Source organism: Callorhinchus milii, unplaced genomic scaffold (genome assembly GCF_018977255.1).
Source record: "Callorhinchus milii isolate IMCB2004 unplaced genomic scaffold, IMCB_Cmil_1.0 Scaffold5, whole genome shotgun sequence".
NCBI classification, from domain to species: Eukaryota; Metazoa; Chordata; class Chondrichthyes; order Chimaeriformes; family Callorhinchidae; genus Callorhinchus; species Callorhinchus milii.
The window spans coordinates 53,894,032-53,920,876 of record NW_024704746.1 but is presented as its reverse complement, the minus strand read 5'-3'; the positions used below and the strand labels follow the sequence as shown (position 1 = coordinate 53,920,876).

Here is a 26,845-nt window from a genome sequence, read left to right as displayed (position 1 = left end):
ATGATTGAGCATCTACAGCCCTTTGGGATAGAGAATTCCATAAATTCACTACCCTCTGAGTGAAGAAGTTCATCCTCAACTCAGTGCGAAAGGGCTTGCCCTGAATTTTAAGACTGTGACCCCTGGTTATAGTTTCTCCAACCAGGGGAAAAAGTCTTCCACTATCTATTCTGTCGTGCCCCTTAATAATCTTATAGGTTTCTATAAGATCACCCCTCATTCTTCTACATAGGCGAATATAGGCCTAAATTGCTCAATTTATCCTTATAACTCATCCCCCTCATCCCAGGTACCAACCTAATGAATCTACATTGTATCCCCTCCAAGGCGAGTACGTCCTTTCTTAAATAAAGAGACCAAAACTGCACACAATACTCCAGGTGCAGTCTCACCAGGACCTTATACAGTTGCTGCAAGACTTCCCTACTCTTATAATTTAACCCTTTTGTAACAAATGCCAACATACTGTTAGTCTTCCTAATTGCTTGCTGTACCTGCAAACTAACTTTTTGTGACTGGTGTACAATGGCACCCAAGTCCCTCTGAATGCTAACACTTTCTATTCTCTCGCCTTCTAAAAAATAATCTACTGTTTTTGCCACCTAGGTGGATGACCTCACACTTCCCTACATTATACTTCCTCTGCCACCTATTTGCCCACTCACCTAGCCTATCTATATCTCGTTACTTTTTTTAATGTCATCCTCGGTGTTTACTCTCCCTCCTAGTTTAGTGTCATCCGCGAATTTGGATATATTAAGTTCGATGTCCTCATCTAGATCGTTGATGTAGATTGTAAATAGTTGAGACCCAAGTACTGATCCTTGTGACACTCCACCAGTCACATCCCGCCAATCTGAGAAGGACCCGTTTATTCCTACTCTTTGTTTTCTTCCCGTTAGCCATTCTTCAATCTATTCCTCTTAATTCCATGGGCCCTAATCTTGTGGATCAATCTTTTATGCGGCACCTTATCGAATGCCTTTTAGAAATCTAAATACACTACATCCACTGATTCCCCTCTAATCTACTTGATATGTCCTCAAAAAAATCTAAAAGATTTGTTAAGCATGACTTCCCTTTTGTAAAGCCATGTTGACTCTGTCTAATCATATTGTGATCCTCTAAGTATCCCACTACGACATCTTTAATTAAGGATTCTAGAATTTTCCCTACCACCGATGTCAGACTAACTGGTCTATAGTTCCCCATCTTTTCTCTCCCACCCTTCTTAAATAATGGTGTGACGTTTGCAATCTTCCAATCAATGGGAACCGTTCCAGAATCCAAAGATTTTGGAAGATCAGACACAAGGCCTCCACTATCTCATGAGCTACCTCTTTTAAAACTCTAGGATGCAGACCATCAGGTCCAGGGGACTTGTCACTTTGTAATGCCAACAATTTCCCTAGCACCAATTCTTTGTCTCAACGAATGGCTTCTCCTCCACCCCCCGTACTGTCTCATGTGGTGTCCCTCAGGGCTCTGTCCTCGGTCCCCTCCTCTTCACCCTCTATATGCTCCCCCTTGGTGACATCATCCGCAAACATGGGGTTAACTTCCACATGTATGCGGATGACACCCAACTCTACCTTTCCTCCTCTACTCTCAACTCCACGACCACCGATGTCCTGACAGCCTGCCTGTCCGACATCGAGTCCTGGACGAGAGACAACTTTCTTCAGCTCAACGTGCGAAAAACCGAGGCCCTCCTGATTGGCTCACGTCAGCGCCTCCGCACCTCAGGCGCTGACACCATCAGCATCCAAGGCTGCACTCTCCACCTCTCAAAGCCAGTCAGGAACCTCGGCGTTTTGTTCGACCCTGAGCTGTCCTTTCTCCCTCACATCCGCACCACAACTGGCACCGCCTTCCATCACCTCCGGAATATCGCCAGATTACGGCACTACCTCACCCCTCACGCCGCTGAAACCCTGGTTCACGCCTTTGTCACCTCAAGGCTGGACTATGGGAACTCTCTCCTCGCCGGGCTTCCCGCCACCTCCCTCCACAAGCTGCAGGTCATTCAGAACTCTGCAGCTCGTGTACTGTCCCGCACCAGGCTTCGCGATCACATCACTCCCACCCTCGCTCGCCTCAACTGGCTCCCCATCCCCCAGAGGATTGATTTCAAGATCCTCATCCTCACCTACAAGGCCATTCACGGCCTTGCTCCCTCCTACCTCTCCAACCTACTATCCCCCTACCTACCTGCCCGTACCCTCCGTTCCTCTGGCTCCGGTCTGCTCCACGTCCCCCGCCCCAACCGCCCTACTATCGGTGGTCGGGCCTTCAGCCTCTCAGCCCCCAGGCTCTGGAACTCCATCCCCCAGTGCCTTCGCCGCCTCCTCCCTTTCCTCCTTCAAGGCCGGTCTCAAAACCTTTCTCTTTGACCGTGCCTTCAGCTCCCCTCTCGACTCTCTTCCTCCTCCTCGCTCCCTCCCTTCCCTCCCCTCACCCTGACCATTTCCCCCCTCCTCTCTCCCTCCCTTCCCTCACCCTGACCATTTCCCCCCTCCTCTCTCCCTCCCTTCCCTCCCCTCACCCTGACCATTTCCCCCCTGCTCGGGTCATGACCCAACTGTGCAGCGCCTTGGGACGTCCTCCTGACGTGAAAGGCGCTCTATAAATGGAATCTTGTTGTTGTTGTTGTTGTTGTTTGCTGATGTAAATTTCCCTAAGTTGCTCCCTGTCATTAGCCCCTTGGTTCATCTCTATTTCTGGTAAACTTCTTGTGTCTTCTAACATGAAGTCAGAAGCAAAGTATTTATTTAGGGACTCTGCCATATCCTTATCCCCCATTATAATTCCTCCTGTCTCTGCCTGTAATGGACCCACATTTTCTTTTGCTAGCCTATTCCTCTTAATGTATTTATAAAAACTCTTACAATCTATCTTAATGTTCCTAGCTAGCTTGCCCTCATAATCCATTTCCTCACTCTTAATGAGCTTTTTGGTTTTCCTCTGTTGGTCCCTATAACACTCCCAGTCCTCAGGTTTGCTACTCTTTTTGGCAGTTTTATAGGCCTTTCCTTTTAGTTTTATACTTACTCTAACAGCTGTATTTTACAGTATATTCTGTGAAGAGCTTTGAGACATCTAGAAGATGTGAAAAGCGCTATATCAAATGCAAAGATGTCTCAAAGCACTTCACAGAATAGACTGTAAAGTGATTGACTTGTGTATTTGTGGGCGAAATGCGGCAACCGATTGCGCACAGCAGTATCCCACAAACAGGATTGAAATGACCAATTTATTATCATTTTTTTGAGGGATTATTATCAGGCGTGTGGAAAAGAAAATCAGACAAAGGCAGTTTTGGAGTACATGTGCATAAATGCACGGAGTGTGACAAACAAGATGGGTGAGCTGCAGGCGCACGTTGCCACATGGGATTACGATGTAATGGCAATAACAGAGACCTGACTCAAACAAGGGCAGGAATGGGAGTTTAACATTCCTGGCTACAATGTATTCAGGAAGAATGGGGAAGGAAAAAAAGTTGCGGCAATATTGATCAAAGACACTATTATAGCCCTGGAAAGGATGAAGAGCTAGAGGGATCAAAGACAGAATCTATTTGGTTAGAGTTGAAAGAAGAGGATGCTGCCGATATCACAGTAAAGGAGTCGAGAAATTGGATAGGATAAAGATAGAGGAGGTACTCAGAAGGTTGGCAGCGCTCAAATTAGAAAAGTCACTTGGTCCGGACGGGATTCATTCATTGCTGAGGAAATTTTGGGTGGAAATAGCAGAGGCTCTGGATATGGGAGAGGTGACAGAGGACTGGAGGGCTGCAAATGTTACACCCCTGTTCAAAAAAGGGGAGAGGGATAAACTGTTAACTATGCCAGTCAGCCTAAGGTCGGTGGTGGGCAAACTTCTTGAAACTATAATCTGGGACAAAATTAATTTTTGCTTGAAAAAAAATGAGTTAATAAATGATATCCAACACAGATTTGTTAAAGGCAAATCGTGTCTGACTGACTTGATTACATTCTTCAATGAAGTAACGGGGGAGTTGAAGGTAGTGCAGTTGATGTTATTTAGATGAACTTTCAACAGGCATTTGATAAAGTGCCGCATTACAGACTTGTTAACAGCATAGATCCGTGTTTACGGCCATCTCCTCCTCCTCCATTCCCCCCCCCCCACTCCTCCGGCTCGGAGTCAGGCACAGTCACTGTTAAGCGCTCCGAAACGCTACTCCGTGTGGAGGGTGCTACTTAAGTGCAAGTTGTTTTTGTAGATCCGAAATTGGCTGGGAGACAGAAAGCAGAGGATCGTGGTGAATGGTTCTTTTTCAGACTGGAGGGAGGTATACAGTGGTGTCCCCCAGGTGTCAGTATTAGGTCTACTGCTCTTTTTGTGAATATTAATGACCTGGACTTGGGTATAGTGAGCAAAATTGTAAAGTTTGCAGATGACACAAAACTTGGAAACGTAGTAAACAGTGAGGAGGATGATGGTAGCAGACTTCAGGAGGTCATAGACAGATTGGTGAAATGAGCAGACACACTGCAGAATTTAATGCAGAGAAGTGTTAAGTGATGCATTTTGGAAGAAGGAATGAGGCAATATAAACTAAATGGTACAATTTTAAAGTGAGTGGAGGAACAAAGATAACTGGGAGTTCACATACATAAATCTTTGAAGGTGGCAGAACAAGTTGACAAAGCTGTTAAGAAAGCATATGGCTTTTTAAATAGAGGCATAGAGTATATAGAAGCAAGGAAGTTATGTTGAACCTTTACAAATTGCTGATGAGGCCTCAGCTGGAGTATTGTGTCCAATTCTGGGCACCACACTTCAGGAAGGATGTCAGGGCCTTGGAGAAAGTACAGAGGAGATGAACAAGAATCATACCAGGGATGAGGGACTTCAATTATGTGGAGAGATTAGAGAGGCTGGGATTAGTCTTCTTTGAGCAGAGAAGGTTGAGGGGAGATTTAATAGAGGTGTGGTCAAAATTATGAGGGGTTTTGATAAAGTAGTTAGGTCATGGTGGAAACCAGACGAGAGGGAGAGGTAGTGATGGGCAGTGTTGTGGAGGTGGGGGAAGGCCTAACATGTCAAGAATAAAGGAGAGATGAGGGAAAAAGAGGGTAGGGAGAGCGGTAGAAACGATAGGGGAGTTCAGGGGTGCGGGGGAGGAGTAAGATTGCAACCAAGAGGGATTTTTATCTGTTTTGTTCCCAAAAGGAAAAAAAGAGGAGCTCAGGGTTGTTCTTAACTTCCAGGGTAACTCTAGATTAAAACGTCATCCTGTGAAAGGTAGGTTTATGCAGAGTTCAGGAACCCAGTGTGTGCAGTATTCCAGGCATTTCTCGTATCCTCAGTCACATGGAAGAAACAAATTGCTCTTATTGTGCAGTGATACAGTCGGCACTGTCTCCTTTATTGCAGCTATATTGCATCAGTCTACTTCCTGAAATGTGGCTTGATTCTCTGAAACACGACATTTGTGACATGAAAATCTAGACGACAATAAACATCAAGTTTTAATCTTTGTTGAGAGCCTAAGGGAAGGGCTGAGGGTGTGGCACAGGAAAACAAGGTTACAAACTGCAGAGAACACCCACAAAAAGTAGAAGTAGCGGGGCTGAGGTGCTTGGGGTCGAAAAGGCCACAGAATGCAGCACGAAGGACAGACTGGCCTATGAGGAGGCAGGGAGGAGGAATGTTCAAAGACCAGAGCAGTGGAGAGATAGGAAGAAGAGTGCATTTTTGGTCACATTGTCTGACACTCACATAAACCATTCAAGCCCTACGAGACATCGTCCAGTGTGACAGGCGCTATATAAATGCAAGTTGTTATTTTTTGTTGTCTGGCATAGAGTGCGCCCTCTCTGGAGGGACGCACCCTGCTTGCCTAATCCTGTTGAGTTTAGGAACCGGTGGTATGTAGTGGGGTACTGCTGGAATTTAACCAGATGAAACAACATTGCTTTTGTGACCACTGGTAAGCTTCCGCTGTTTGTCTATCTAAGACCACCTAGCTGTTATCCTTTGGCTTATAAGGTTAACAGTAGCTGAGTAGGAATAGTTCCAACCTCCTAAGCAATGCCTGTGTATTAATAATACTCGCATTAATACAGTGCCTTATCACATCATCAGATGTTCTCAAAGTGATTCACAAGATAACCTATAAAGACTATGTTTTTGTGGACAAAAGTTTGCACAGCAACATCTTACAAATAACTATAGAGTGAACAACCAATTTTATTTGGGGGATTGTTGGCCAGGACACCAGGAGAAAATCCCTTCTATTTTCAATAGTGCCATGGGATATTTAACATCCATCTGGATATGCAGACATGACCTCAGTTTAACATCTTATCTGAAGCAGTTGCATCTCCGACAGTGTATTACCCCACAACATTGTACTGGAGTGTCAGTCTAGATGATATGGGTTGCAAGTCCCAATGTGAAGCCTGATCCTACAACATGGTACAGGCAAAAAAAGAACTGAATACCTGGCTAAAAGAATGGTGCGGAGGGCAGGGGTTTCACTTTATAGGCCACTGGCACCAGTATTGGGGGAGACCGGAGTTATTCCAAAGGAATGGACTCCATCTAAACAGGGCTGGGACAAATGTCCTGGCAACACGAATAAATAGGGAGGTAGACAGGGCTTTAAACTACTAAGGTGGTGGGGGGTAAATTCAATCACATGTAATCTGTCCCAATTAAAATTAGGACCGATAAAAGTGGGAGAGCAGATTAACCAGGGAGATGAGCAAAGTGTGTCAAGCGGTGAAAGGAAGCCAAAGGATAGGGTACTGGTGAATAGGACTAATAGCCCGAAGTCAGAATTAAAGGTGCTATATCTGAATGCGCGAAGCATTCGAAACAAGATAGATGAGTTAAATGCACAAATAGAAACAAACGGGTATGATCCGGTAGCCATCACCGAGACATGGTTACAGGGAGATCAAGGGTGGGAGCTAAATATTCCAGGGTATGTGGGGTATAGAAAGATAGGCAATGTGGTAAACGAGGAGGGGGTTGGCTCTGCTAATAAAGGATGGGATAAAAACAGTAGAGAGGAAAGATTTTAAATTAGAAAAGCAGGAAGTAGAGTCAGTATGGGTAGAGGTACGTAACAATAAGGGGCAGAAAACTCTTGTGGGAGTAGTTTACAGACCCCCGAACAGCAGTCACAGTATCTCTCAAGGTATAAATCAGGAAATTACCAGAGCATGTAGTAAAGGAAAAACATTAATTGTGGGTGATTTTAATCTGCACATAGATTGGGTCAACCAAATTGGGAAAAGTATGATAGAGGAAGAGTTTATAGAATGTATTAGGGATAATTATCTAGATCAGTATGCCGAGGAGCCAACCAGGGAACAGGCCATATTAGACCTTGTTTTGTGCAATGAAGCAGGGCTGATCAGCAAACTGGAAATTAAGGCTCCTCTAGGGCAAAGTGATCATAATATGATGGAATTTAGCATTAAGTTAGAGAGAGAAGTAGTTAAGTCTGAAGCAAAGGTTTTAAATTTAAGTAGAGCCAATTTTGTTGGTATGAGAGAGGATTTAGCCAAAATAAACTGGGAAATTAGACTTAAGGATTCGACAGTAGACCAGCAATGGCAGACGTTTAAGGAGATAGTGCAAAATTCCCAGCGAGCACGTATTCCTTTGAGGAATAAGAATGCCACGGGAAAGGTGGCCCAACCGTGGCTAACTAGAGCAGTTAGGGAAAGTATAAAGTTAAAGGAAGAAGCCTATAAATCAGCTAAGATGAGTAGTAAACCCGAGGATTGGGAGAACTTTAGGGATCAACAAAGGAGAACCAAAAAAGTGATTAAGAGGGAGAAAATGGAATATGAGGGCAAACTAGTGAAGAACATAAAGACAGACTGCAAGAGTTTTTATAAATATATAAAGAGGAAGAGGCTGTCAAAGGTAAATGTGGGTCCACTACAGGCAGAGACTTATAGTAGGGGACAAAGACATGGCAGAGTCATTAAACAAGTACTTTGCAACTGTCTTCACCTTAGAAGACACTGAAAACCTACCAAGAATAGAGGGGAACCAAGAAGATAATGTTAGCGAGCAACTTGGGGAATTAATATTAGTAAAGAAATGGTTTTAGGTAAATTGTCAGGTCTTAAAACTGATAAATCCCCTGGACCTGATGGCCTACATCCTAGGGTTTTAAAAGAGGTGGCTACTGAGATAGTGGATGGCTTGTCTTTGATCTTCCAAAATTCTCTGGATTCTGGAACGGTTCCCATTGATTGGAAGATTGCAAACGTAACACCACTATTTAAGAAGGGTGGGAGAGAAAAGATGGGGAACTATAGACCAGTTAGTCTGACATCAGTGGTAGGGAAAATTCTTGAGTCCTTAATTAAAGATGTCGTTATGGGATTCCTGGAAGACCATAACAAGATTAGGCAGAGTCAACATGGCTTTACAAAAGGGAAGTCATGCTTAACTAATCTTTTAGAGTTTTTTTGAAGATGTATCCAGCAGGTTAGATAGGAGGGAACCAGTAGATGTAGTATATTTAGATTTTAAAAAGGCATTTGACAAAGTGCCACACAAAAGGCTATTGCACAAGGTTAAGGCCCACGGGATTAATGGGAACATATTAGCATGGATTGAAGAGTGGCTAACGGGTAGAAAACAGAGAGTAGGGATAAACGGGTCATTCTCGAATTGGCAGGATGTGACTAGTGGAGTGCCACAAGGATCAGTGCTTGGGCCTCAGCTATTTACAATTTACATCAATGATCTAGACGAGGACATTGAATGTAACGTATCTAAATTCGCGGATGACACTAAACTAGGTGGGAGAGTAAGCTCTGAGGATGATGCAAAAAGATTGCAACGGGATATAGATAGGCTCGGGGAGTGGGCGAGTAGGTGGCAGATGGAATTTAATGTGGGGAAGTGTGAAGTTATTCACCTAGGTAGAAAAAATAGAAAAACAGATTATTTTCTAGAGGGGGAGAGATTAGATAGTGTTAGTGTTCAGAGGGATTTGGGTGTCCTTGTACACCAGTCTCAAAAAGTTAGTTTGCAGGTGCAGCAAGCAACTAAGAAGGCGAACGGCATGTTAGCGTTCATTGCAAAAGGTTTAGAGTACAAGAGTAGGGAAGTCTTGCTGCAACTATGTAGGGCCTTCGTGAGACCGCATCTAGAGTATTGTGTGCAGTTTTGGTCTCCTTATTTAAAAAAGGACATACTTGCGCAGCGTAGATTCACTCGGTTAGTTCCTGGGATGAGGGGACTGACCTATGAGGATAGGCTGAATAAACTAGGGCTGTATTCTCTAGAGTACAGAAGAATTAGGGGGGATCTTATTGAAACATATAAGATTCTTAAAGGGCTGGATAAAGTAGACACTGAGGGACTGTTTCCCCTGGTAGGAGAATCTATAACCAGGGGTCACAGTATTAAAATTAAGGGTCAGCCTTTTAGAACAGAGTTGAGGAAACATTTCTTCACTCAGAGGGTAGTGAATTTATGGAATTTATGGAATTCACTACCCCAGAAGGCTGTAGATGCTCAGTCCTTGAAAATCTTCAAGGCTGAGACTGATAGATTTTAAAAAAATAGAGGGATTAGGGGATATGGGGATAGGGCAGGTAATTAGAGTTAGGTGAGAAGATCAGCCATGATCTTATCGAATGGCGGGGCAGGCTCGAGGGGCCGAATGGCCTACTCCTGCTCCTAATTCTTATGTTCTTATGTTCTTATATTTCTGACTCCGAGGTGAAAAGTCTACCAGTTGAGCCAGGCTGGCACTGGTCGTGGATGGAAGTCATTGCTCTGGTCCTTCCCCTCCTCCCCCCCCCCCCCCCCCCTTTATCAATCTTCAAATCCCACTGGTCACTTTTCCTCTCCCCCTTCTCCCTTGCCAAACCTGCCACTGTGATGTTATCCTACATGTCTGGCGCTGTATAAATGAAAGTTGTTGTTTGGATGGTGCGTGCATTTACTCTGGGTCTTGTCTGCAGGTTGTTGATGTGAACGTGGAGCTTGGGGGACGGACACCACTCCATTACGCAGCCGACTCGGGCCAGTTTGACACCCTGGCGTTCTTGCTTTCCAAAGGAGCAAATATTAATGTGAGTAAATGAACAGAGAGGGTTTTTAAGCATGAAAATGAGATTCAAGTGTGTCAGACACCCAGTTGACCAAAATAAACTTGACGGACTTATCCAACTGCACAGCTATGCATCGTTTTCAAATCATTGGAGTTACACACTGTTGGTCTGAAGTCCTTTAGGCAGTGCAGCTGTTGAGCTGCACAGATTTAGATGTTTAAGACTCCAGCAATTAGCCCAATGTACATGCAGTGATCCCCAAGTTTTGGCTCTTGTGGTCCGGCCTCCTTTCTACCCCCGGCTGAGCCTCCTCTCTGCGCCAGCCTCCTCTCTGCCTCCGGCCTCCGCGCACAGAGGCAGTAAACACGACATGGACCAGGATGTATTTGCAGTGAGCTGGTCTGTAAGATGCAGCTCTGTCCACTCCACCATGGGGCTGTCCTAGCTGTGGTGTTTCTGATGGGATTCCTTAATGAGTAATCTGAATGGTACAAACTGAGTTAGGGACCGTGCACCAACCAGAGGTCCGTCACGCTGACTTGTGGGAGGGTTGATCCAACACGACCTGCTTCTATACTGAGGAGCTTCACTCTCATCAGTGCTCATAAGACATTTTTTGCACTGTTGAAATTGATGTGCTGAGGGAATCGGATTTTTGACAGGGTTCCCATTGGCTCCCTGTCTCTCGTAAACTTGACTTCCTCCTCGCCCTTTGAGGGAACTGTTCCTTGTCACGAGGGCACAGGACTGAGATGGCTCCGTGGCCAGCTTTGGCTCTCACCAATGGGGCTTTGTCCTTCGAGGCACTCCCTGCTTCTCAGCGGAACTCGTTGCTGGGATCTGCAAACCTCTCGCTCAAACTACACGCCAGCTCTTTAATCGAAAGCTGTGTCCACAAAAAGGTTTTGTTCAGAGCCTCAGGCTCTGGTCAGATTGCATTTCACTTTAAACATCGCTCTCAGCTGTGAAGATACTCACTGAGGCTGGATGACGTGGAACGTATAAATATATATAATAGTAATGTAATCCTTATATTTGCTACAGCACCTTTCGTATCAGGGGGACATCTCAAAGTGCTTCACAGGATATTCTGTAAAGTTTCGTGACTTTTGCAAATGCAGCAGGCAATTTGTATGCAGCAATATCCCCCAAACAGTCATGAGAAATGAATGAAGTGTACAATAACCTTTATCTGGGAGATTATCGGCCAGGACACCAGGAGAATTTTTTTTTCTTTCTCAAGAAAACAATCTTTACCGTCCAGTTGGACCGATATACATGACCCTGCTTTAACGTCTCATTTGAAGAATGGCACCTCCAACAATGCAGCGCTTCCCCAGCACTCCACTGGAGTGTCAGATTAGACTGAACTCCCAAGTACTGACAGTGGGCTTGAACCCACAACATTCTGACTTTAAGAAGTAAAAATGCTACCAACTGAACCTTGGGATCTTTAAAGTTTGTTTGTGCAAATTAGTTTAAACCAGTAGCTGGATTTTCAGGTTTGGTGTCCCATGCCCACCTCGGCCTTTCTCCCCATCCCTCTCCCCCCCTCTGTCTTTTTTTTCTCTCTCTCTCTCTCTCTCTCTTTACGTAGTCTGTCTCTTCATCCTTTCTGAGCATGCTACCATTACTCCTCTTATACCGAGGTTGAGTGTGGAACTGCATTTGGTCATTAATGTATCTGGTTCACAATCTGAAGGAATGCTCTCTTGTTCTGCTGCAGGAAGTGCTCACTATTATCTCTCAGAAATATGCTTAGCAGCTGCCAAAGAATACTCTGCTGATACCGCTCTTTCAACAATCGCTTTTTGCTTTAAAACAGATAAGACTGCAAAACTGTCTGTAATACTTCAGTCCACAATGGATCCAGAGAGTTCTTGGTGTGATTAAGCATTTCTGATGCACTAAATTGCTCAGAGATATAACTGTCAGCTGTAGCTTACTTTGTACATATGCAGGATGTACAAACCAACATACTAACCTATGCTAGCAGAGGTTGTGACTTGGCAGCAGTGCGTGTCTGCTTTGCTGCTGAGCAGGTCTGGGTCATGCAGTGTATTGCTGTGTGATGGACTGGTAGGAGCTTTTGCTTGTATTGGATATGCCTCGCCTTTGCCCTCAATGACTGTCAGTGGCAAACAAGAACTATGGCTGGGTTGACTGGAGATTTGTTGCCTGGATTATCACAGTTATATAAAGTTATCAATGCATTTTTGATACAGTGCTTCACAGGAGTTACTGTAAAGTGTGGTGACTTGTTTGTAGGGGAACACAGCAGCCAATTTGCATACAACAATGTCCAACAAACAGCCCTGAAGTGAAAGAACCGTTGGTTTTTTTTGGAATAAGGGATCTTGAACGTCCACCTGAACAGGTGCAAACTGCTCGTTTTTATGTCTCATCTGAAGGATGAAATTCCAACAATGCAGTGCTTTTATAGAACTGTTTCTAGAGACTATAATCCGGGACAAAATAAATTTTCACTTAGAAAAATATGGGTTAATAAAGGACAACCAACACAAATTTGTTAAAGGCAAATCGTGTCCAACAAACCTGATAGTTTTTTGATGAATTAACGGAGAGGGTGGATGAAGTTAGTGCAGTTAATGTAGTTTATATGGATTTTCAAAAGGCGTTTGAGACTTGCAAGCAAAGTAGAAGCCCACGGCATTAAAGGGACAGTGGCAGCATGGATACAGGACTGGCTGGGAGACAGAAAGCAGAGAGTGATGGTGAATGGCAGCAGATGGTGAATGGAGGGAAGTGTGCAGTGGTATCCACCAGGGTCAGTATTGGGACCATTGCTGTTTTTGATCCGTACAAATGATCTGGACTTGGGTATAGGGAGTACAATTTCCAAGTTTGCAGATGATACTAAGATAGGAACAGCAGTAAATAGTTAGGAAGATAGTAGCAAACTTCAGAAGGACATAGACAGACTGGTAAAATGGACAGACATCTGGCAGATGAAGATTAATGAGGAGAAATGCGAAGTGATGCATTTTGGGAGAAAGAATAAGGAGAGGGAATATAAGATGATGGTAGAAACTTAAAGGAGGTGAAGGAACCTGGGGGTTCATACAAGTAAATCTTTGAAGGTGGCAGGACAGTTCTGGGCACCACAATATAGGAAGGATGTCAAGGCGTTGGAGAGGGTGCAAAGGAGATTTACCAGGAGGGTACTAGGAATGAGGAACTTCAGTTATCAGAAGAGGATAGAGAAGCTGGGATTATTCTCCTTGGAGCAGAGAAGGTTAAGAGGAGACTTAATAGAAGTTTTCAAAATTATGAGGGGATTCGATAGTGTGAACAAGGAAAAACTATCATTGAATCATAGAATCATACAGAGGTCATTCGGCCCATCGCGTCTGCGTTGGCTCCTGAAAGAGCAATCCAACTCAATCCCACTGGCCTGCTTTCTCTCCACAGCCCTGCAATCCTGTCCTCCCTAAATACCCATCTACTTCTCTCTTAAAAGTTGTTATTGAATCGGCTTCCACTACCCTTTCAGGTAATGCATTCCAGATCCGAACAACTTGCTGGGTGAAAAAAAAATTCCTACCTCCCCTCTGTTTCTTTTAACAACTATCTTAAATCGGTGTCCTCAGGTTGCTGACCCACAGGCCAGTGGAAACAGATTTTTCCCAAAACCTCTATTAAGTCCCCTCTTAATCTTCTCTGCTCTAGGGAGAATAATCCTAAATTCGCTAACCTCTCTTCATAACTAAGATCCTTCATTCCTGGTACCATCCTGGTAAACCTCCTTTGCACCCTCTCCAATGCCCTAACATCTTTCCTAAAGTGCAGTGCCCACACCTGAATGTAGTACTCCAACTGAGGCCTAATCAGCATTTTATAAATATTCAACATAACCTCCTGACTTTTGAATTCTATGCCCCTATTTATAAAACCTAGTATCCCGTATGCTTTTTTAACAGCTTTATCTACCTGTCCTGCCACCTTCAGAGATTTGCTTATGTGGACCCCCAGGTCTTTCTGTTCATTTGTCCCCTTTAAAATTGTACCATCGCCTCGCCTCATTCTTCCTACCAAAATGCAACACTTCGCATTTTTCCACATTAAACCTCATCTGCCACATTTCTGCCCATTTTACCGATGTGTCTTAAATCTTGGGAGTCTGGTGCTGTCCTCCTCACCATTAACTATTTTTCCTAGTTTAGTATCATCTGCAAATTTGGAAATTGTGCTCTCTATATCCATGTCCAGATCATTAATATAGATCAGAAAGAACAGTAGTCCAAATACTGACCCCTGAGGAGCACCACTACACACCTCCCTCCAGTCAGAAAAGCAACTATTTACTACCACTCTGTGCTTTCTGTCTCCCAGCCAGTTCTGGATCCATGTTGCCACAGTCCCTTTAATACCGTGGGCTTATATTTTGTTTATAAGTCTCTTATGTGGCACTTTGTCAAATGCCTTTTGAAAATCTAGATAAACTACATCTACTGCACTACCGTCATCCACCCTCTCAGTCACTTCATCAAAAAATTCTATTAGGTTTGTCAGACACGATCTGCCTTTAACAAATCCGTGTTGACTCATTTATTAAACCATATTTTTCTAAGTGAGAATTTATATTATAATAATAATCCTTGCATTTGATATAGCGCTTTTCACGTCGTGAGGACGTCCCAAAGCGCTTCACAGAACATACTGTAAAGTGAATTGACTGTATATTTGTGGGCGAACGCGGCAGCCAATTGCACACAGCAATGTCCCACAATCAGTCGTAGATTGAAAATGACCAATTTATTATTGTTTTGTTTTTTTGGAGGGATTATTATTATTATTGTTCCGGATTATAGTCTCCAGAAGTTTCCCTACTACTGATGTTAGGCTGATGGCTGTAGTTCTCAGGTTTATCCTTTTGCCCCTTTTTGTACAGGGGATTAACATTTTCAACCCCAGTCCTCTGGCACCACTCCAGTGTCCAAAGAGGATTGAAAGATTGTGGCCAGAGCCTCCGCTATTTCCACCCTTGCTTCACTCAGTAACCTAGGATGCATCCCATCCGGAACAAGTGACTTATCTGTGTTGAGCACCGACAGCCTTTTTAGTACCTCCTCTGTAGATTTTTATCATAACCAATTTCTGTTCACACGCCTGCGATATTGTGGCTTCTTTTGTACATCAGCCATGCCCTCTGCCTCAACAAAAAGATTTCCACTTGGACCCACCCTACCTTTGACTAACCTTTTACTCTTGATATGCTCTAGAAGACGTGAAAAGCGCTATATCAAATACAAGGATTATTATTATAATTATAAAATACCTTAGAGTTCCCTTTTATGTTTCCTGCTAATCTTTTCTCGTACAATCTCTTCGCCCCTCTTATTTCCCTTTTCACTTCTCCTCTGTACTTCCTATATTCTATTTGATTATCCTGTGTGTTTTGGACCTGAAGTTTGCCAAAAGCCTCCTTTTTCTGTTTTATTTTAATCCCAATTTCCTTACTCATCAAAGGGGGTTTGACTGTCCTATCTTTCCCCTTTGTGGGAATGTATTTGCTCTGTCCCCGAACTATCTCCTTCTTGAAGGCTTCCCATTGTTCGTTTGCTGTCAAACCTGCCAATCTTTCTTTCCAATCTATCTTGGCCAGGTCCCTTTTTAGCTCACTGAAATTAGCCCATTTCCAGTTGAGGGTCTTTACCTTTGATTGATTGTTGTCCTTTTCTATATCTATTCTAAACCTAATGATATTTGATCACTGTTATCCAGCTGCTCTCCTACTGAAACCTGCTCCACTTGCCCCACTTCATTTCCCAGAACTAAATCCAGCACTGCTTCCTTCCTTGTTGGGCTGGAAACATTCTGATCCAGAAAGTTCTCCTGCACACATTTCAGGAATTCCTCCCCTTCCTTGCCCTTTAAACTGTGTATTTCCCAGTCTATGTTAGGATAATTGTATTCCCCAATTATCACTACTCTATTGGTTTTGTATCTCTTTGAAACCTGTTTGCAGATTTGCTCATCTATCTCCTTCCCACTATTTGGAGGTCTATAGTAAATACCTAACATAGTAACAGCTCCTTTTCTGCTCCGTAACTCTAACCAAATAGATTCATTTTTTGGACCCTCTAACACATTGTCCTTTTCCAGGATCGTGACCGTGTCCTTAATGAGTATTGCCACCCTGCCTCCTTTTTTCTCTTCCCTCTCCCTTCTGAATAGGTTGTAGCCAGGAATATTCAGCTCCCATTCCTGTCCTTGCTTGAACCGAGTCTCCGTAATTGCCACTACATCGTAGCCCCATGTGGCAACTTGAGCCGCAGCTCACCAAGCTTATTGGTCACGTTCCGTGCATTTAATAATAATAATGATAATCCTAAATTTACACACATGCACTCCAAGACTGGCTTAATCCGCTCTACATTTCTCCCCCGTCTCTTTCCACTTTTTGCTGGACTATTCCTTGTTTCTTTTCTATTTGTCTCTCCTCGTCCACTATGTAACTCGTTTCCCCTCCGGGATGCTACATTCTGATCCCCATCCCCCCTCGAAAAACTGTTTCCACTGGCGGGTGAGTTGGTTACCTGAGGACATCGATTTTAAATAGCTGTTAAAAGAAGGTGAAGTGAGGAGAAATGTTTTCACACAGCGAGTTGTTCGGATCTGGAATGCATTGTCTGAAAGGATGGTGGAAGTCGATTCGATAACAACTTTTAAGAGAGAAGTAGATAATTATTGAGGAGGACAAGTTTGCAGGGCTACAGGGAGAGCACGGTGGAGTGGCATTGAATTCCATAGCTCTTTTCAAAGAGCCGGCACAGATATGAGGGGCCTAATGGCCTCCTTCTGTGCTGTATAATTCTATGATTCTATTAAGTGGACTGTAATGTCATCCCATAGAATATAATAATAATCCTTGAATTTGATATAGCACCTTATCACATCGTTGAAATGTCTCAAAAGGTGGATGTTAAAGATCTTTTACTAAATGTCACCAGTTCTAAGCTGATATCAGTTTGGCTCAGTGGTAGCGCTCTTGCCTCTGAATAAGATGGTTGTGGGTTCAAGCCCACCTTAGGACTTGAATTCACATAGATTGAGGTGACACTCCAATGCAGTCTGTTGATTGTCAGAAGTGCTGCCCTTTGGATGAGACGTTAAATCAAGGTTCCGTCTACCTGTTCAGGTGGATGCTGAAGATCCCATGGCACTACAGTATTCGAAACAAGAAGGGAGTTCTCCCAGTGTCCTGTCCAAGAATCCCCCCAAATAAAATTGGTCATTCGTTTCATGGCTGATTGTGGGACATTGCTCTGTGCAAATTGTGCTGCTGTATTTGCCGACAAATACAGTCACTCCATTTCATGGTGCTATACCAAAGGCAAGAATTATTATTCTGCTGTAGTGATCTCAGCACCAGGAGTGATTCAGTACACCAACTGTCCCCTTCCTGTCCTTCTACTAAGTTAAACCAGGGCCCGAAATTCTCATGGTCTAAGAACATTGCCTCAAAAAAGTTAGTTGTCACAGAATTCAGTCTCAATTTGACCAAGGCACTGAGGGATTTCAGGCTCTGAAGTTGCTCCTCTGGCTGGAGTCTGATCGGGGGCACAGTTCCTGCCTGGAATCTCCTTTGGCTAACTTCTTGGTTTCACTGGGCCTGCACAGTTCTTCTGAGATATATGGCCACACATCTGCATCAGCACATTAAAGCTAGTCTTGCAGCTCAGATGGGTCATGTCTCTCCTGAAGGCGTTGACTCGAGCTGGAAATCTGTTCCAGTGGTTTCATGCATCCTCTGGCCCCTCAGGTGCATGATAATGTAATCAATAAACCTTGCATTTGAAATTTTCTTGTTAAGCACATCACAGATTATATTCTAAAGTAGATTGATTGTGTATTCTGTGGGAGAAACATGGCAGCCAATTACTTATAGCAGTGTCCCGCAAGCATACTGGATTGAGTGACCAATTTTTTTTAAGGGATTATTATCCCTGGAAAGCGATCCGCCAATCGACTAACATCCAGGTTCCTACTTACTTCTAGATAAACAGGCGTGTGGAGTAAGGAAACTTGGCTAAGATTTCGCAGTGCAAACGAATTGAACCCAGGTCCGCTCGCTCGCGAGGCGAATGCGCTAACTACTACACTATGGGACTCTGCATGTGTAAAAACCAGTGTGATGGTGAGGGTTGATAATCCCATCCTGATCCTTTCCTCTCTTCCCCCCACCACACACTTTTGAAGTGGCTGAGCTGTGTGTGTATTTACAGATCAGTATCTAGACTGACTCAGTTAGTAGCACTTTCACCTTTGAGTCAGGTTATAGGTTCATGTTTCACGTCAGGACATGGAGCTCAGATAGTCTAGGCTAACACTCCAGTGCAATGCTGATGGAGCACTTCATTGTGGGAGGTTCCATCCTTCAGCTAGAAATTAAAACAAGGCCCTGTCAGCCTATCCAGGAGGACATTAATGATGCCATTTCTCCAGGTATCTTGACCAACAATCCTCCAAATAAAACTAAAAATAAAATAAATAAAAATAAAACTGGTCACTCACTCCATGGCTGTTTGCGGGGCTTTGTTGGCTGCTGTGTTTGCCCACAAAACACAGTAGCTACACTTTACAGTGTGTGACGTTCTTTCAGATGTCTCGCTGATTATATAAGAGATGTATTAAATGCAAGAATTATTATTATATTATTTTAAATACAGGAGTCACTGGGTGAATTTGCATCATTGAGCTGCAGCATGGCAGAAGTTTGCTTGGGGTAGTTCTCCATAAATACAACACTGATTTTTAGTCTGGAGTATAAATCCCAACACTTGAACTTTGCGATCTCTGCTCCACAGGCGACAGACAGGCACGGAATAACGCCACTTCTGTCGGCTATCTACGAGGGACATCTGACATGTGTGAGATTACTACTATCTGAGGTAGGTTCTGTGTGGGGAGCACGAGCAACTATTTGGGGGAGGTAGGAAATCCTCGTCAGACTGTCTAGTAGGCGAGCGGCACACGGGGAACACAAGTGTTCCAGGTAGTTGCTCGAAGCAGTGTTGTGTGTGTGGAGTCGGTGACATCTTTGAAGGAACTTGCAGATCTGACTAAATAAAAATAAATAGAATAAAAATACTTGGTGATGGAATCTATAACCAGGGGGAAAGGTAGCAGCAAAGTTACCCCATTATTCCGGTCTATCAAATGGCAGGATCATTTTGCAGTGTCAAACTTGGGCTCTAACGTTGTGCCCTAAAAGATGGGGAAACCTCCAGGGATGTGTTATCATTCAGAGGAAACTACATGAAGGACGTGACTCACTTTATCCTGAAGGATGTGTGAGACTTGCCCAAAGTGCCCAGTGAGGAATATCTTAACACAGTTCTTGTGTTTTACACAAACATCATGTCAAACATCTCAAAGTGATTTACTGTAAAGTGCAGTGACGATACATGTTGACGGCAAATACAGCCAAGAATTTTCAGACAGCAATGCCCCACAAACACCCACAAGTGATTGAGCCATTTTATCTGGGGCATTGTCAGCCAGGACACCGGGAGAGATAAACTCTTCCGTTTTCCAGTAATGTTACTGGGTCTCAAAAGGCACAGACGGGACCTCGGTTTAACGTCTCATGCAAAGGATGGTGTCTCTGACATTGTAACGCTCCCTGTGTACTGCACTGTAATATCAACCTCGACTGAGCTCAAAGTCCCAACGTGGGGCTTGAACTCACAACCTCCTGACCTAGAGGTGAGAGCATGAACATCATGATGCCCATTGTACGTGCTTCAAGCCAAGCCCATTGTGATTCCTGCCTGATTTGTCGTTCCTCTGATTCCAGTTCCTGCGGGATGGTTTAACCCAGGGTGGTCCAAACTTTTGGCTGCTGTGGGCCAGATACTTTATTTGAGAAAGGTCCACAGGCCTCATAAGCAATATTTTGTGTTTCCCTTCCAGAAACATAACAACATTTACACAGCATCTTTTTCATGTTGGAAGGACAAAGCGCCCGACACTGCCAGCTGGGCACTTGAGCTGGGGGTGGGTGCTGAGGGAGGTGGGAGATGGGGAGGGGAAAAGGTGACCAAAAACATGGTCAAAGAGTTAGTTCTTGATGTGCATTGAAAGAGAGGGAGGAAGTAAGTCGGAGGGACTTTAGGAATGGAGCTTCAGAGAATGGGGGCAAAATAGATGGTAGGGCAGATGGGGTGGGGGGAAATGAATCAATGTTTGTTATCCAAAGGGACAGCCGGGTTGGGAAGTCACATAAGTAGGGTGGGAAAGGGGGGATGAAGGACATAGAACAGTTTCTCAGAAGGGAAAAAAAGGGAGCTTTCTGTGAGGAAACTGCATGGTCCCTTGGTGTCTCTCCTCGGTCCCCGGATGTACTGACGGTGAACAACAAATCACTGCCCTTGCTTCTCTCTCACTCTCTGTTTTCTCTCCCTTATGCACTCTCCCTCTCAATTGCTACCCGCTCCCTGGTTTAAGATAACTCAGCACAGACCAGGAATTGGATCTAGGTATTTGTGTGCCCCTCAGTACTGAAGCCACAATATACTTAACCACTGAGCCTTTGATGACCCTTGTACAGTAGACCCTATTGTGTACTATCTGAAGTTTATTCTTCCCACTTACCCCCACTCTCCCAAGCGTGTGGAATGATTGACCTCCATGTAATTGGCTGCTGGAATGTTCAGAGGCCACTCACCGATGTTACCCGCAGTGGCAGTGCTGGCTGAGGCTGGTTGTGTTCAGCTGCTAGTTCGGTTATTCCTGCTGTCTGCCTTTAGGCTCCCATTATGTACAGGGCTGCTTAGCTTTTCCAGAGCCGTTAGACGCTCACAATACACGTGGTTCACTGCCCTGTGACAGGCTCCAGTGCGCTGTGATGGGCAGGTATGGTATTCTCTTGGTGCCTACAAATAAGGAGATCATTTCTATTTCCTTTGATCTAGAACATTCCAGTTCAGCTCAAACAAAGCAAAGCTAGCAAAGCTTGGGAGATAAAAATTCTTTCCCCCTCTGGTTGTGAATATCTTCTCTCTCTCTATCTCACTCTCTCCCCTCCGAAGGCCGGGGACGTTCTCTCTCCCTCCCCCATCACACTGCTGTGTGAGTTTAATGCAAATCGGGTTGGTCTAGGTGTCAGAGGTTGGATATTTCTGGGGGTAGGTGGTGGGTTCAGCTGGGTGTCGTAACACATGCAGAAACCCATCACTATGCTTAAAAATATCCAAACCAAGGCTTGGGGACCCCAGAGTGGGTTGGGGTACTCCTGGAGTCTAACCAGCTAAAACTGCATAGACTGCCATTGATATCGCAATTTGGCAAGCTTTCCTGCTGCTTGTCCAGCTAAGACCATCCTACCCATTAGGTCTTTGTCTTGCAGGGTTAACAGGAGCTGAGTGAGATGACTCCCTGCCCCCAGTAACTGGTCTGCCTTTCCAGGTCCTGCCGATGAGACAGTCTGACTGCTATCATCAGCAGTGCCCTGGAATACTGCAGACCCGCCTGGCTCAGGAACCGGCCTACCAAGACCACCACAGAGGCTCGATTCTGACATTCCATTGTCAGGAATGTCACCTTGGAGCCAGTTCAGTTCCAAGGAGACCTCACTTACCTCCACTTGTTCAAGTTGTTGTTGAAGTCTGTCATCAGTCATGAGAATTGAGATGCTCCTCTGAGCTCTGGCACAAGCTCAGAGAAGTCCCTCTAGTCATGACTGACGACAGACATCAACAGTAGCATATTGCATTTATACAGTGCCTTTCACTTTGGGAGGACATCCCAACGTGCTGGTCAGCCAAAGGTTTAGACCCAAGCTGGGGGTTAGATTCAGGAGATGTGGGGAGCAAAGAGGTCGGGTGGGAAGATGATTGAAGGCGCAGGCAAGAGGAAGTATTGAGACAGACTTTGGAGGAGGAAAGGGAAGGGATGAGGCAAAGACAGATGGAGTTCCAGAAAGCAGAGGAAAGATTTCTTCATATTCATTCTTAAAAAGAGACATTTCAGGGTGGACCTAATAGATGTGCACAAGATTTTGAATGGGATTGAGAAAGTTAACGCTGAACAGTACAGGGTACAATAATTCTAGCAATCCTTGCATTTGATATAGCGCCTTATCATGTCTTGGAGATGTCTCAAAGCGCTTCACGGAATAGTGATTTGAATGTATATTTTGTGGGCGAAATGCGGCAGCCAGTTGCGCACAGCAGTGTCCCACAAACAGTCGTGGATTGAGTGACTAAATTATTATTATTATGATGAAGGAATTATTACGCCCGGAAAAGTGAATCCGCCAATTGACTAACAACCAGGTTCCTACTTACTGTTAGGTAAACAGAGGTGTGTGGTGTAAGGAAACTTGCCCAACATTTCACCCTGCCAGGAATAAAAACCCAGGTCTCTTGCTTGCGAGGCGAGTGCTTTAACTACTGAGCTACAGGACTCCACAAGATATGCACAAAGTCCTCTTACCCCCTGTTTCAAAACAGCTATATGAGGCTCTGGAGGAGCTGAAACAAGTTGTTAGAGATGTATTTTGCCTCATCACTCCATTCATGTTATGGAAGATTTTGCATCGAACATGGCAATGGATCATTATCTGCCATGAAAATGATGGTGCTCACACAGATCCTCTGGACATCTAACTACAATTAAACACTTGTATTGAATATAATTAAGTACTTCTAAATACAATTATCCTAATTCTTCCACATACTTTGGTGGTTGGTCGGTGCGCCAGAAAAAAAAGCGGGGTAAATGGACATTGAATGGTTCAGGTCTTATCTCTCATACCATCTCCAATTTGTCTCCGCCAACAGTTTTTCTTCCAACCCCCACACAGTCTCGTACAGTGTTGCTCAGGATTCAGTCCTCGGTCTCCACCTCTTTTGTGGAGTCCTGTGGCTCAGTGGTTAGAGCACTCGCTTTGCAAGCGAGAGACCTGAGTTCAATCCCAGGCAGGGCGAAACCTTGGGCAAGTTTCCTTACTCCACACAGAGCCTAATAATAATCCCTCCAAAACCAGAAACAATAATAAATTGGTCATTTTCAATCTACGACTGTTTGTGGGACATTGCTGTGCGCAATTGGCTGCCGCGTTCGCCCACAAATATACAGTCAATTCACTTTACAGTGTGTTCTGTGAAGCGCTTTGGGACGTCCTCCCGACGTGAAAAGCGCTATATCAAATGCAAGGATTATTATTATTATTATTTAACCTGTACATGCTCCCTCTTGGTGACATCATTCCCAGACTTGGGATCAACTTCCACATGTAACACGGATGACACCCAACTCTAGTTCTCTACCTCCACCCTCGATTCCAGGACAACTAATGTCCTGACTGACTGCATGTCAGCCATCAAGCCCTGGACGAGAGCCAACTTTCAACAGTTGAATGTCATCAAGACCGAGGTGCTCCTGATTGGCTCGTGCCAGAGCCTCAGCACCTCAGGCACTGACAGCATCAGCATCCACAGATGCACACTCCACCTCACCAAGCCAGTAATAAACCTGGGCGTCTTGTTCGACCCTCAACTGTCATTTCTCCCCCAAATCCATATCATGACCCGCTCTGCCTTTCCCCACTCCATCCCACAATCCCTTTACCTTGCTCCCTTCCTTGCCTTCTTCAAGGGACGACTCAAGACCCTCCTTTGCGATGGTGCCTTCATTCGCCCTCCTACCTCTCTGCCTTCCCTCATCCCAACCTGCTCCCCCACGCTTGGGTCCTAATACCTGACTGTTCAGTGCCTTGGGACATCCTCCCGATGTGAAAAGTGCTTTACAAATCTAATTGTGTTGTTGTTGTTGTGGACTTTAAGGTAATTTTAGAACAAACATCAGGAAGATGTTTTTGCCCCACTCTTTGGAACTCAATCACACATTCCCTTGGCCTCGTTCCCTCCCTCGCCTCCTTCAAGGCATGTCTCGAGACCCTCCACTTCAACCGCGCCTTCGGCCACCCTCCCTGGCCTCCACCCTCCCTGATCCCAACCCCCCATCTCGGGTCCAAATTTCTGACTGTCCAGTGTCTTCCCAACATGAAAGGCACTATAAAAATGTTGTATTGTATACCAGGCTGGTTCGATTCCTATCTCCCTCACCATCTCCACTTTGTTTCCTCTAACGGTTTCTCCTTCAGCCCCCGTACTGTCACGTCTGGCGTCCCCCAGGGCTGTGTCCTTGGCCCTCGCCTCTTTAATACCTACATGCTCCCCCTTGGTGACATCATCCACAGACATGGGGTCAACTTCCATATGTATGCGGATGACATCCAACTCTATCTTTCTGCCTCCACCCTCAACTCCAGGACCACTGCTGTCCTGACAGACTGCCTGTCGGACATCAAGTCTTGGATGAGGGCAAATTTCCTACAGTTGAACGTGACCAAGACTGAGGCCCTCCTGATTGGCTCACACCAGCGCTCAGCACCTCAGGCTCTGGCAGCATCAATCTCCATGGTTGCACACTACAGCTCACCAAGCCAGTCAGGAACCTAGGTATCTTGTTCCACCCTCAACTGTCTTTTCTTCCCCACGTCCCAAGACATGACCCACTCTGCCTTCCCTCACTTCCGTAACATTGCCCGATTCCGCCACTACCTCACCCCTCAGGCCGCTGAAACTGTTGTTCATGCCTTCATTACCTCCAGGCTCGGCTATGCAAATCCCCTGCTTGTCGGCTTCCCAACTCCTCCCTCCACAGACTGCAGATAATCCAGAACTCTGCAGCCCATATCCTCTCCCGCACCAAACTCTGTGACCCCATCTCCCCCATTCTCGCCCGACTCCACTGGCTCCCTATCCTTCAGAGGATCGAGTTCAAATTCCTGGTCCTCAACTACAAAGCCCTCCATGGCCTTGCCCCATCCTACCTCTGTGACCTCCTAATCCCCTACCAACCCACCCTCTCCCTCCACTCAGGGAAGATTATCGAAGACAAGGCAAAGATTAAGGGCTTGAGATGAATATTGGAGAAGGCAAGGGGAGAAACTCTGAGATTAAATTCTAGAGGTCAGAGGAAAAACTTTGAATGGGATTGAGAAAAACAGATTTTTTCCTTTAGCATGAACACTGTTGGAACGAAACCCTTGGCGATGGCGTGGGTTGACCCATAGTAGTCTGGGATTTACAGGTTCCAAACTGTGTTGTAACAGGGTTCTACAGTACATTCTAGCCAGTGAAGGATTTACAAGCCAATCCATTTAAGCAGCTGCAGCTTTGTAAGACGCTGGGCAGCTTGCTGTCACACTGCTTATTGCTGTCGTTGGTTGATGATCAATGAATTCAGCTTCCCTTGTGCTCAGTGCTTCAGGCCTGCTAGATGTCCACATGCTCTTTCAGTAACGATCTGGCTCCAAAAAGGCTACTGTCTCATAGTGTTATGATTAGCACGTTTCGCAAGTGAGAGAACAAGGATTCGACTTCCAGGTGGAGCAAAACCTTAGGCAAGGTTTCCTTACACCATATGCCTCTGTTTGCCCAGCAGTCAATAGGAACCCAGTTGTTAGTTGAATGGCAGGTCGCCTTCTGGGGTTAATAAAAAATATGATTAGGTCACTCAATCCACAACTGTTGGATTGCCCACAGCAGTATCCCAAAATGCAGTCAATCCACTTTGCAGTATATTGTGTGATTTGAGATATCTCAACCATGTGATAAGGCGCTATATCAAATGCAGAGATTATTATTATAACCTGGCTGTCGCTTCTCAGCCAGAAGGGAAGCCTATTGCGGTATGAATCATCTTCAGCCTGTGACTGATTCCTCTTTCCTTCTTTCTCCACACAGGGCGCTGATAGAAACGTGAAGGGGCCGGATGGACTGAGCTGCTTTGAAGCAGCAGGGAGCCCAGAAATCAAGGAACTTCTCAAATGATGATCAACATGCTGTGTTGTAATCACGGCTGCTCTTTCTCTTTTTCTCTCTCTCACTCTCTCTGCTACTCTGACTGCACCTTTAATCCTGATTGAATAGATGCATTTGTAGCACAGTTTTATACAGTTACAGGCATCTTAACCTAAACTTCTGAGCTGCCCCAAAGGCACAATTCCACAGGTCCCTGGAGATTGTCGTCCAAACAATGCTTGCTGTTGTTCCCCAAAAACCCGTACTTCTCTTGACTTGGCCCACATTCTAATCGTGCAGAGCCTTGAGTGAAGCAAAGATTCACCAACCCCCCTGACTCTGTCATTGGGTTTTCGGCTAGAGGCAGGGGAGAGGCTGAATCATGGCTTACTGATTCTCCCTTGTACGGGTGTGCGACAGGTCCTAGTGGCCCAAGGTATTCCCGGTCCCAAGCCTCCTCTCCCAGTGGCACTTCCAAAACTTTTCTTTCTTCCCTCCTCTGCCTGATTTTGGCATCAATTCTGTAAAGCCGTGAATGTTTTGGGGGGAGGAGAACTCTACAGAGTTCCTAGAATGAAGGTGATAAAAGACTAACCAGTTGACTTAAAAAAACTGAATAATGATCACTGCTGCATAATTATTAAATTGCAAAATGCATTTTAATAAAATAAAGATTATGTGTAACTCTCCTGTTTAATTGTCTTGGGAACAGTGAAGCTGTTCATTACAAACTCCCAGTAGGAGGCGAGTGCAGTGTTTGAATTGTGAAGCATTTGTTTTCAAATGCACAAGCCTAAACAGGTTTTCATTGGGGGAAGAGTACTAACTGATCTTTCTCGTTGGCAGGACATCTTGCAGCACTTGACCGCGTTGTCTGGGCAGCCAACCTGTGGGAGGGGAGCGGAAAGATGAGTCAGGGAGCGAGTCAGAGGGACTCTG

General features: G+C 44.9%; 1 protein-coding gene across 1 annotated transcript in view; it reads left to right on the top strand.

The window, feature by feature from the left end:
- Positions 1 to 26,567, top strand: part of mtpn (myotrophin) — a gene marked incomplete at its 5' end in the record, with an annotated part of 50,742 nt that extends 24,175 nt beyond the window's left edge. Inside the window, 3 exon segments of the mRNA NM_001292825.1 lie at positions 9,978 to 10,088; positions 18,899 to 18,982; positions 25,850 to 26,567. Coding sequence (NP_001279754.1) covers positions 9,978 to 10,088; positions 18,899 to 18,982; positions 25,850 to 25,936 — 282 coding nt within the window.
- Between the last annotated feature and the right edge of the window lie 278 nt (positions 26,568 to 26,845).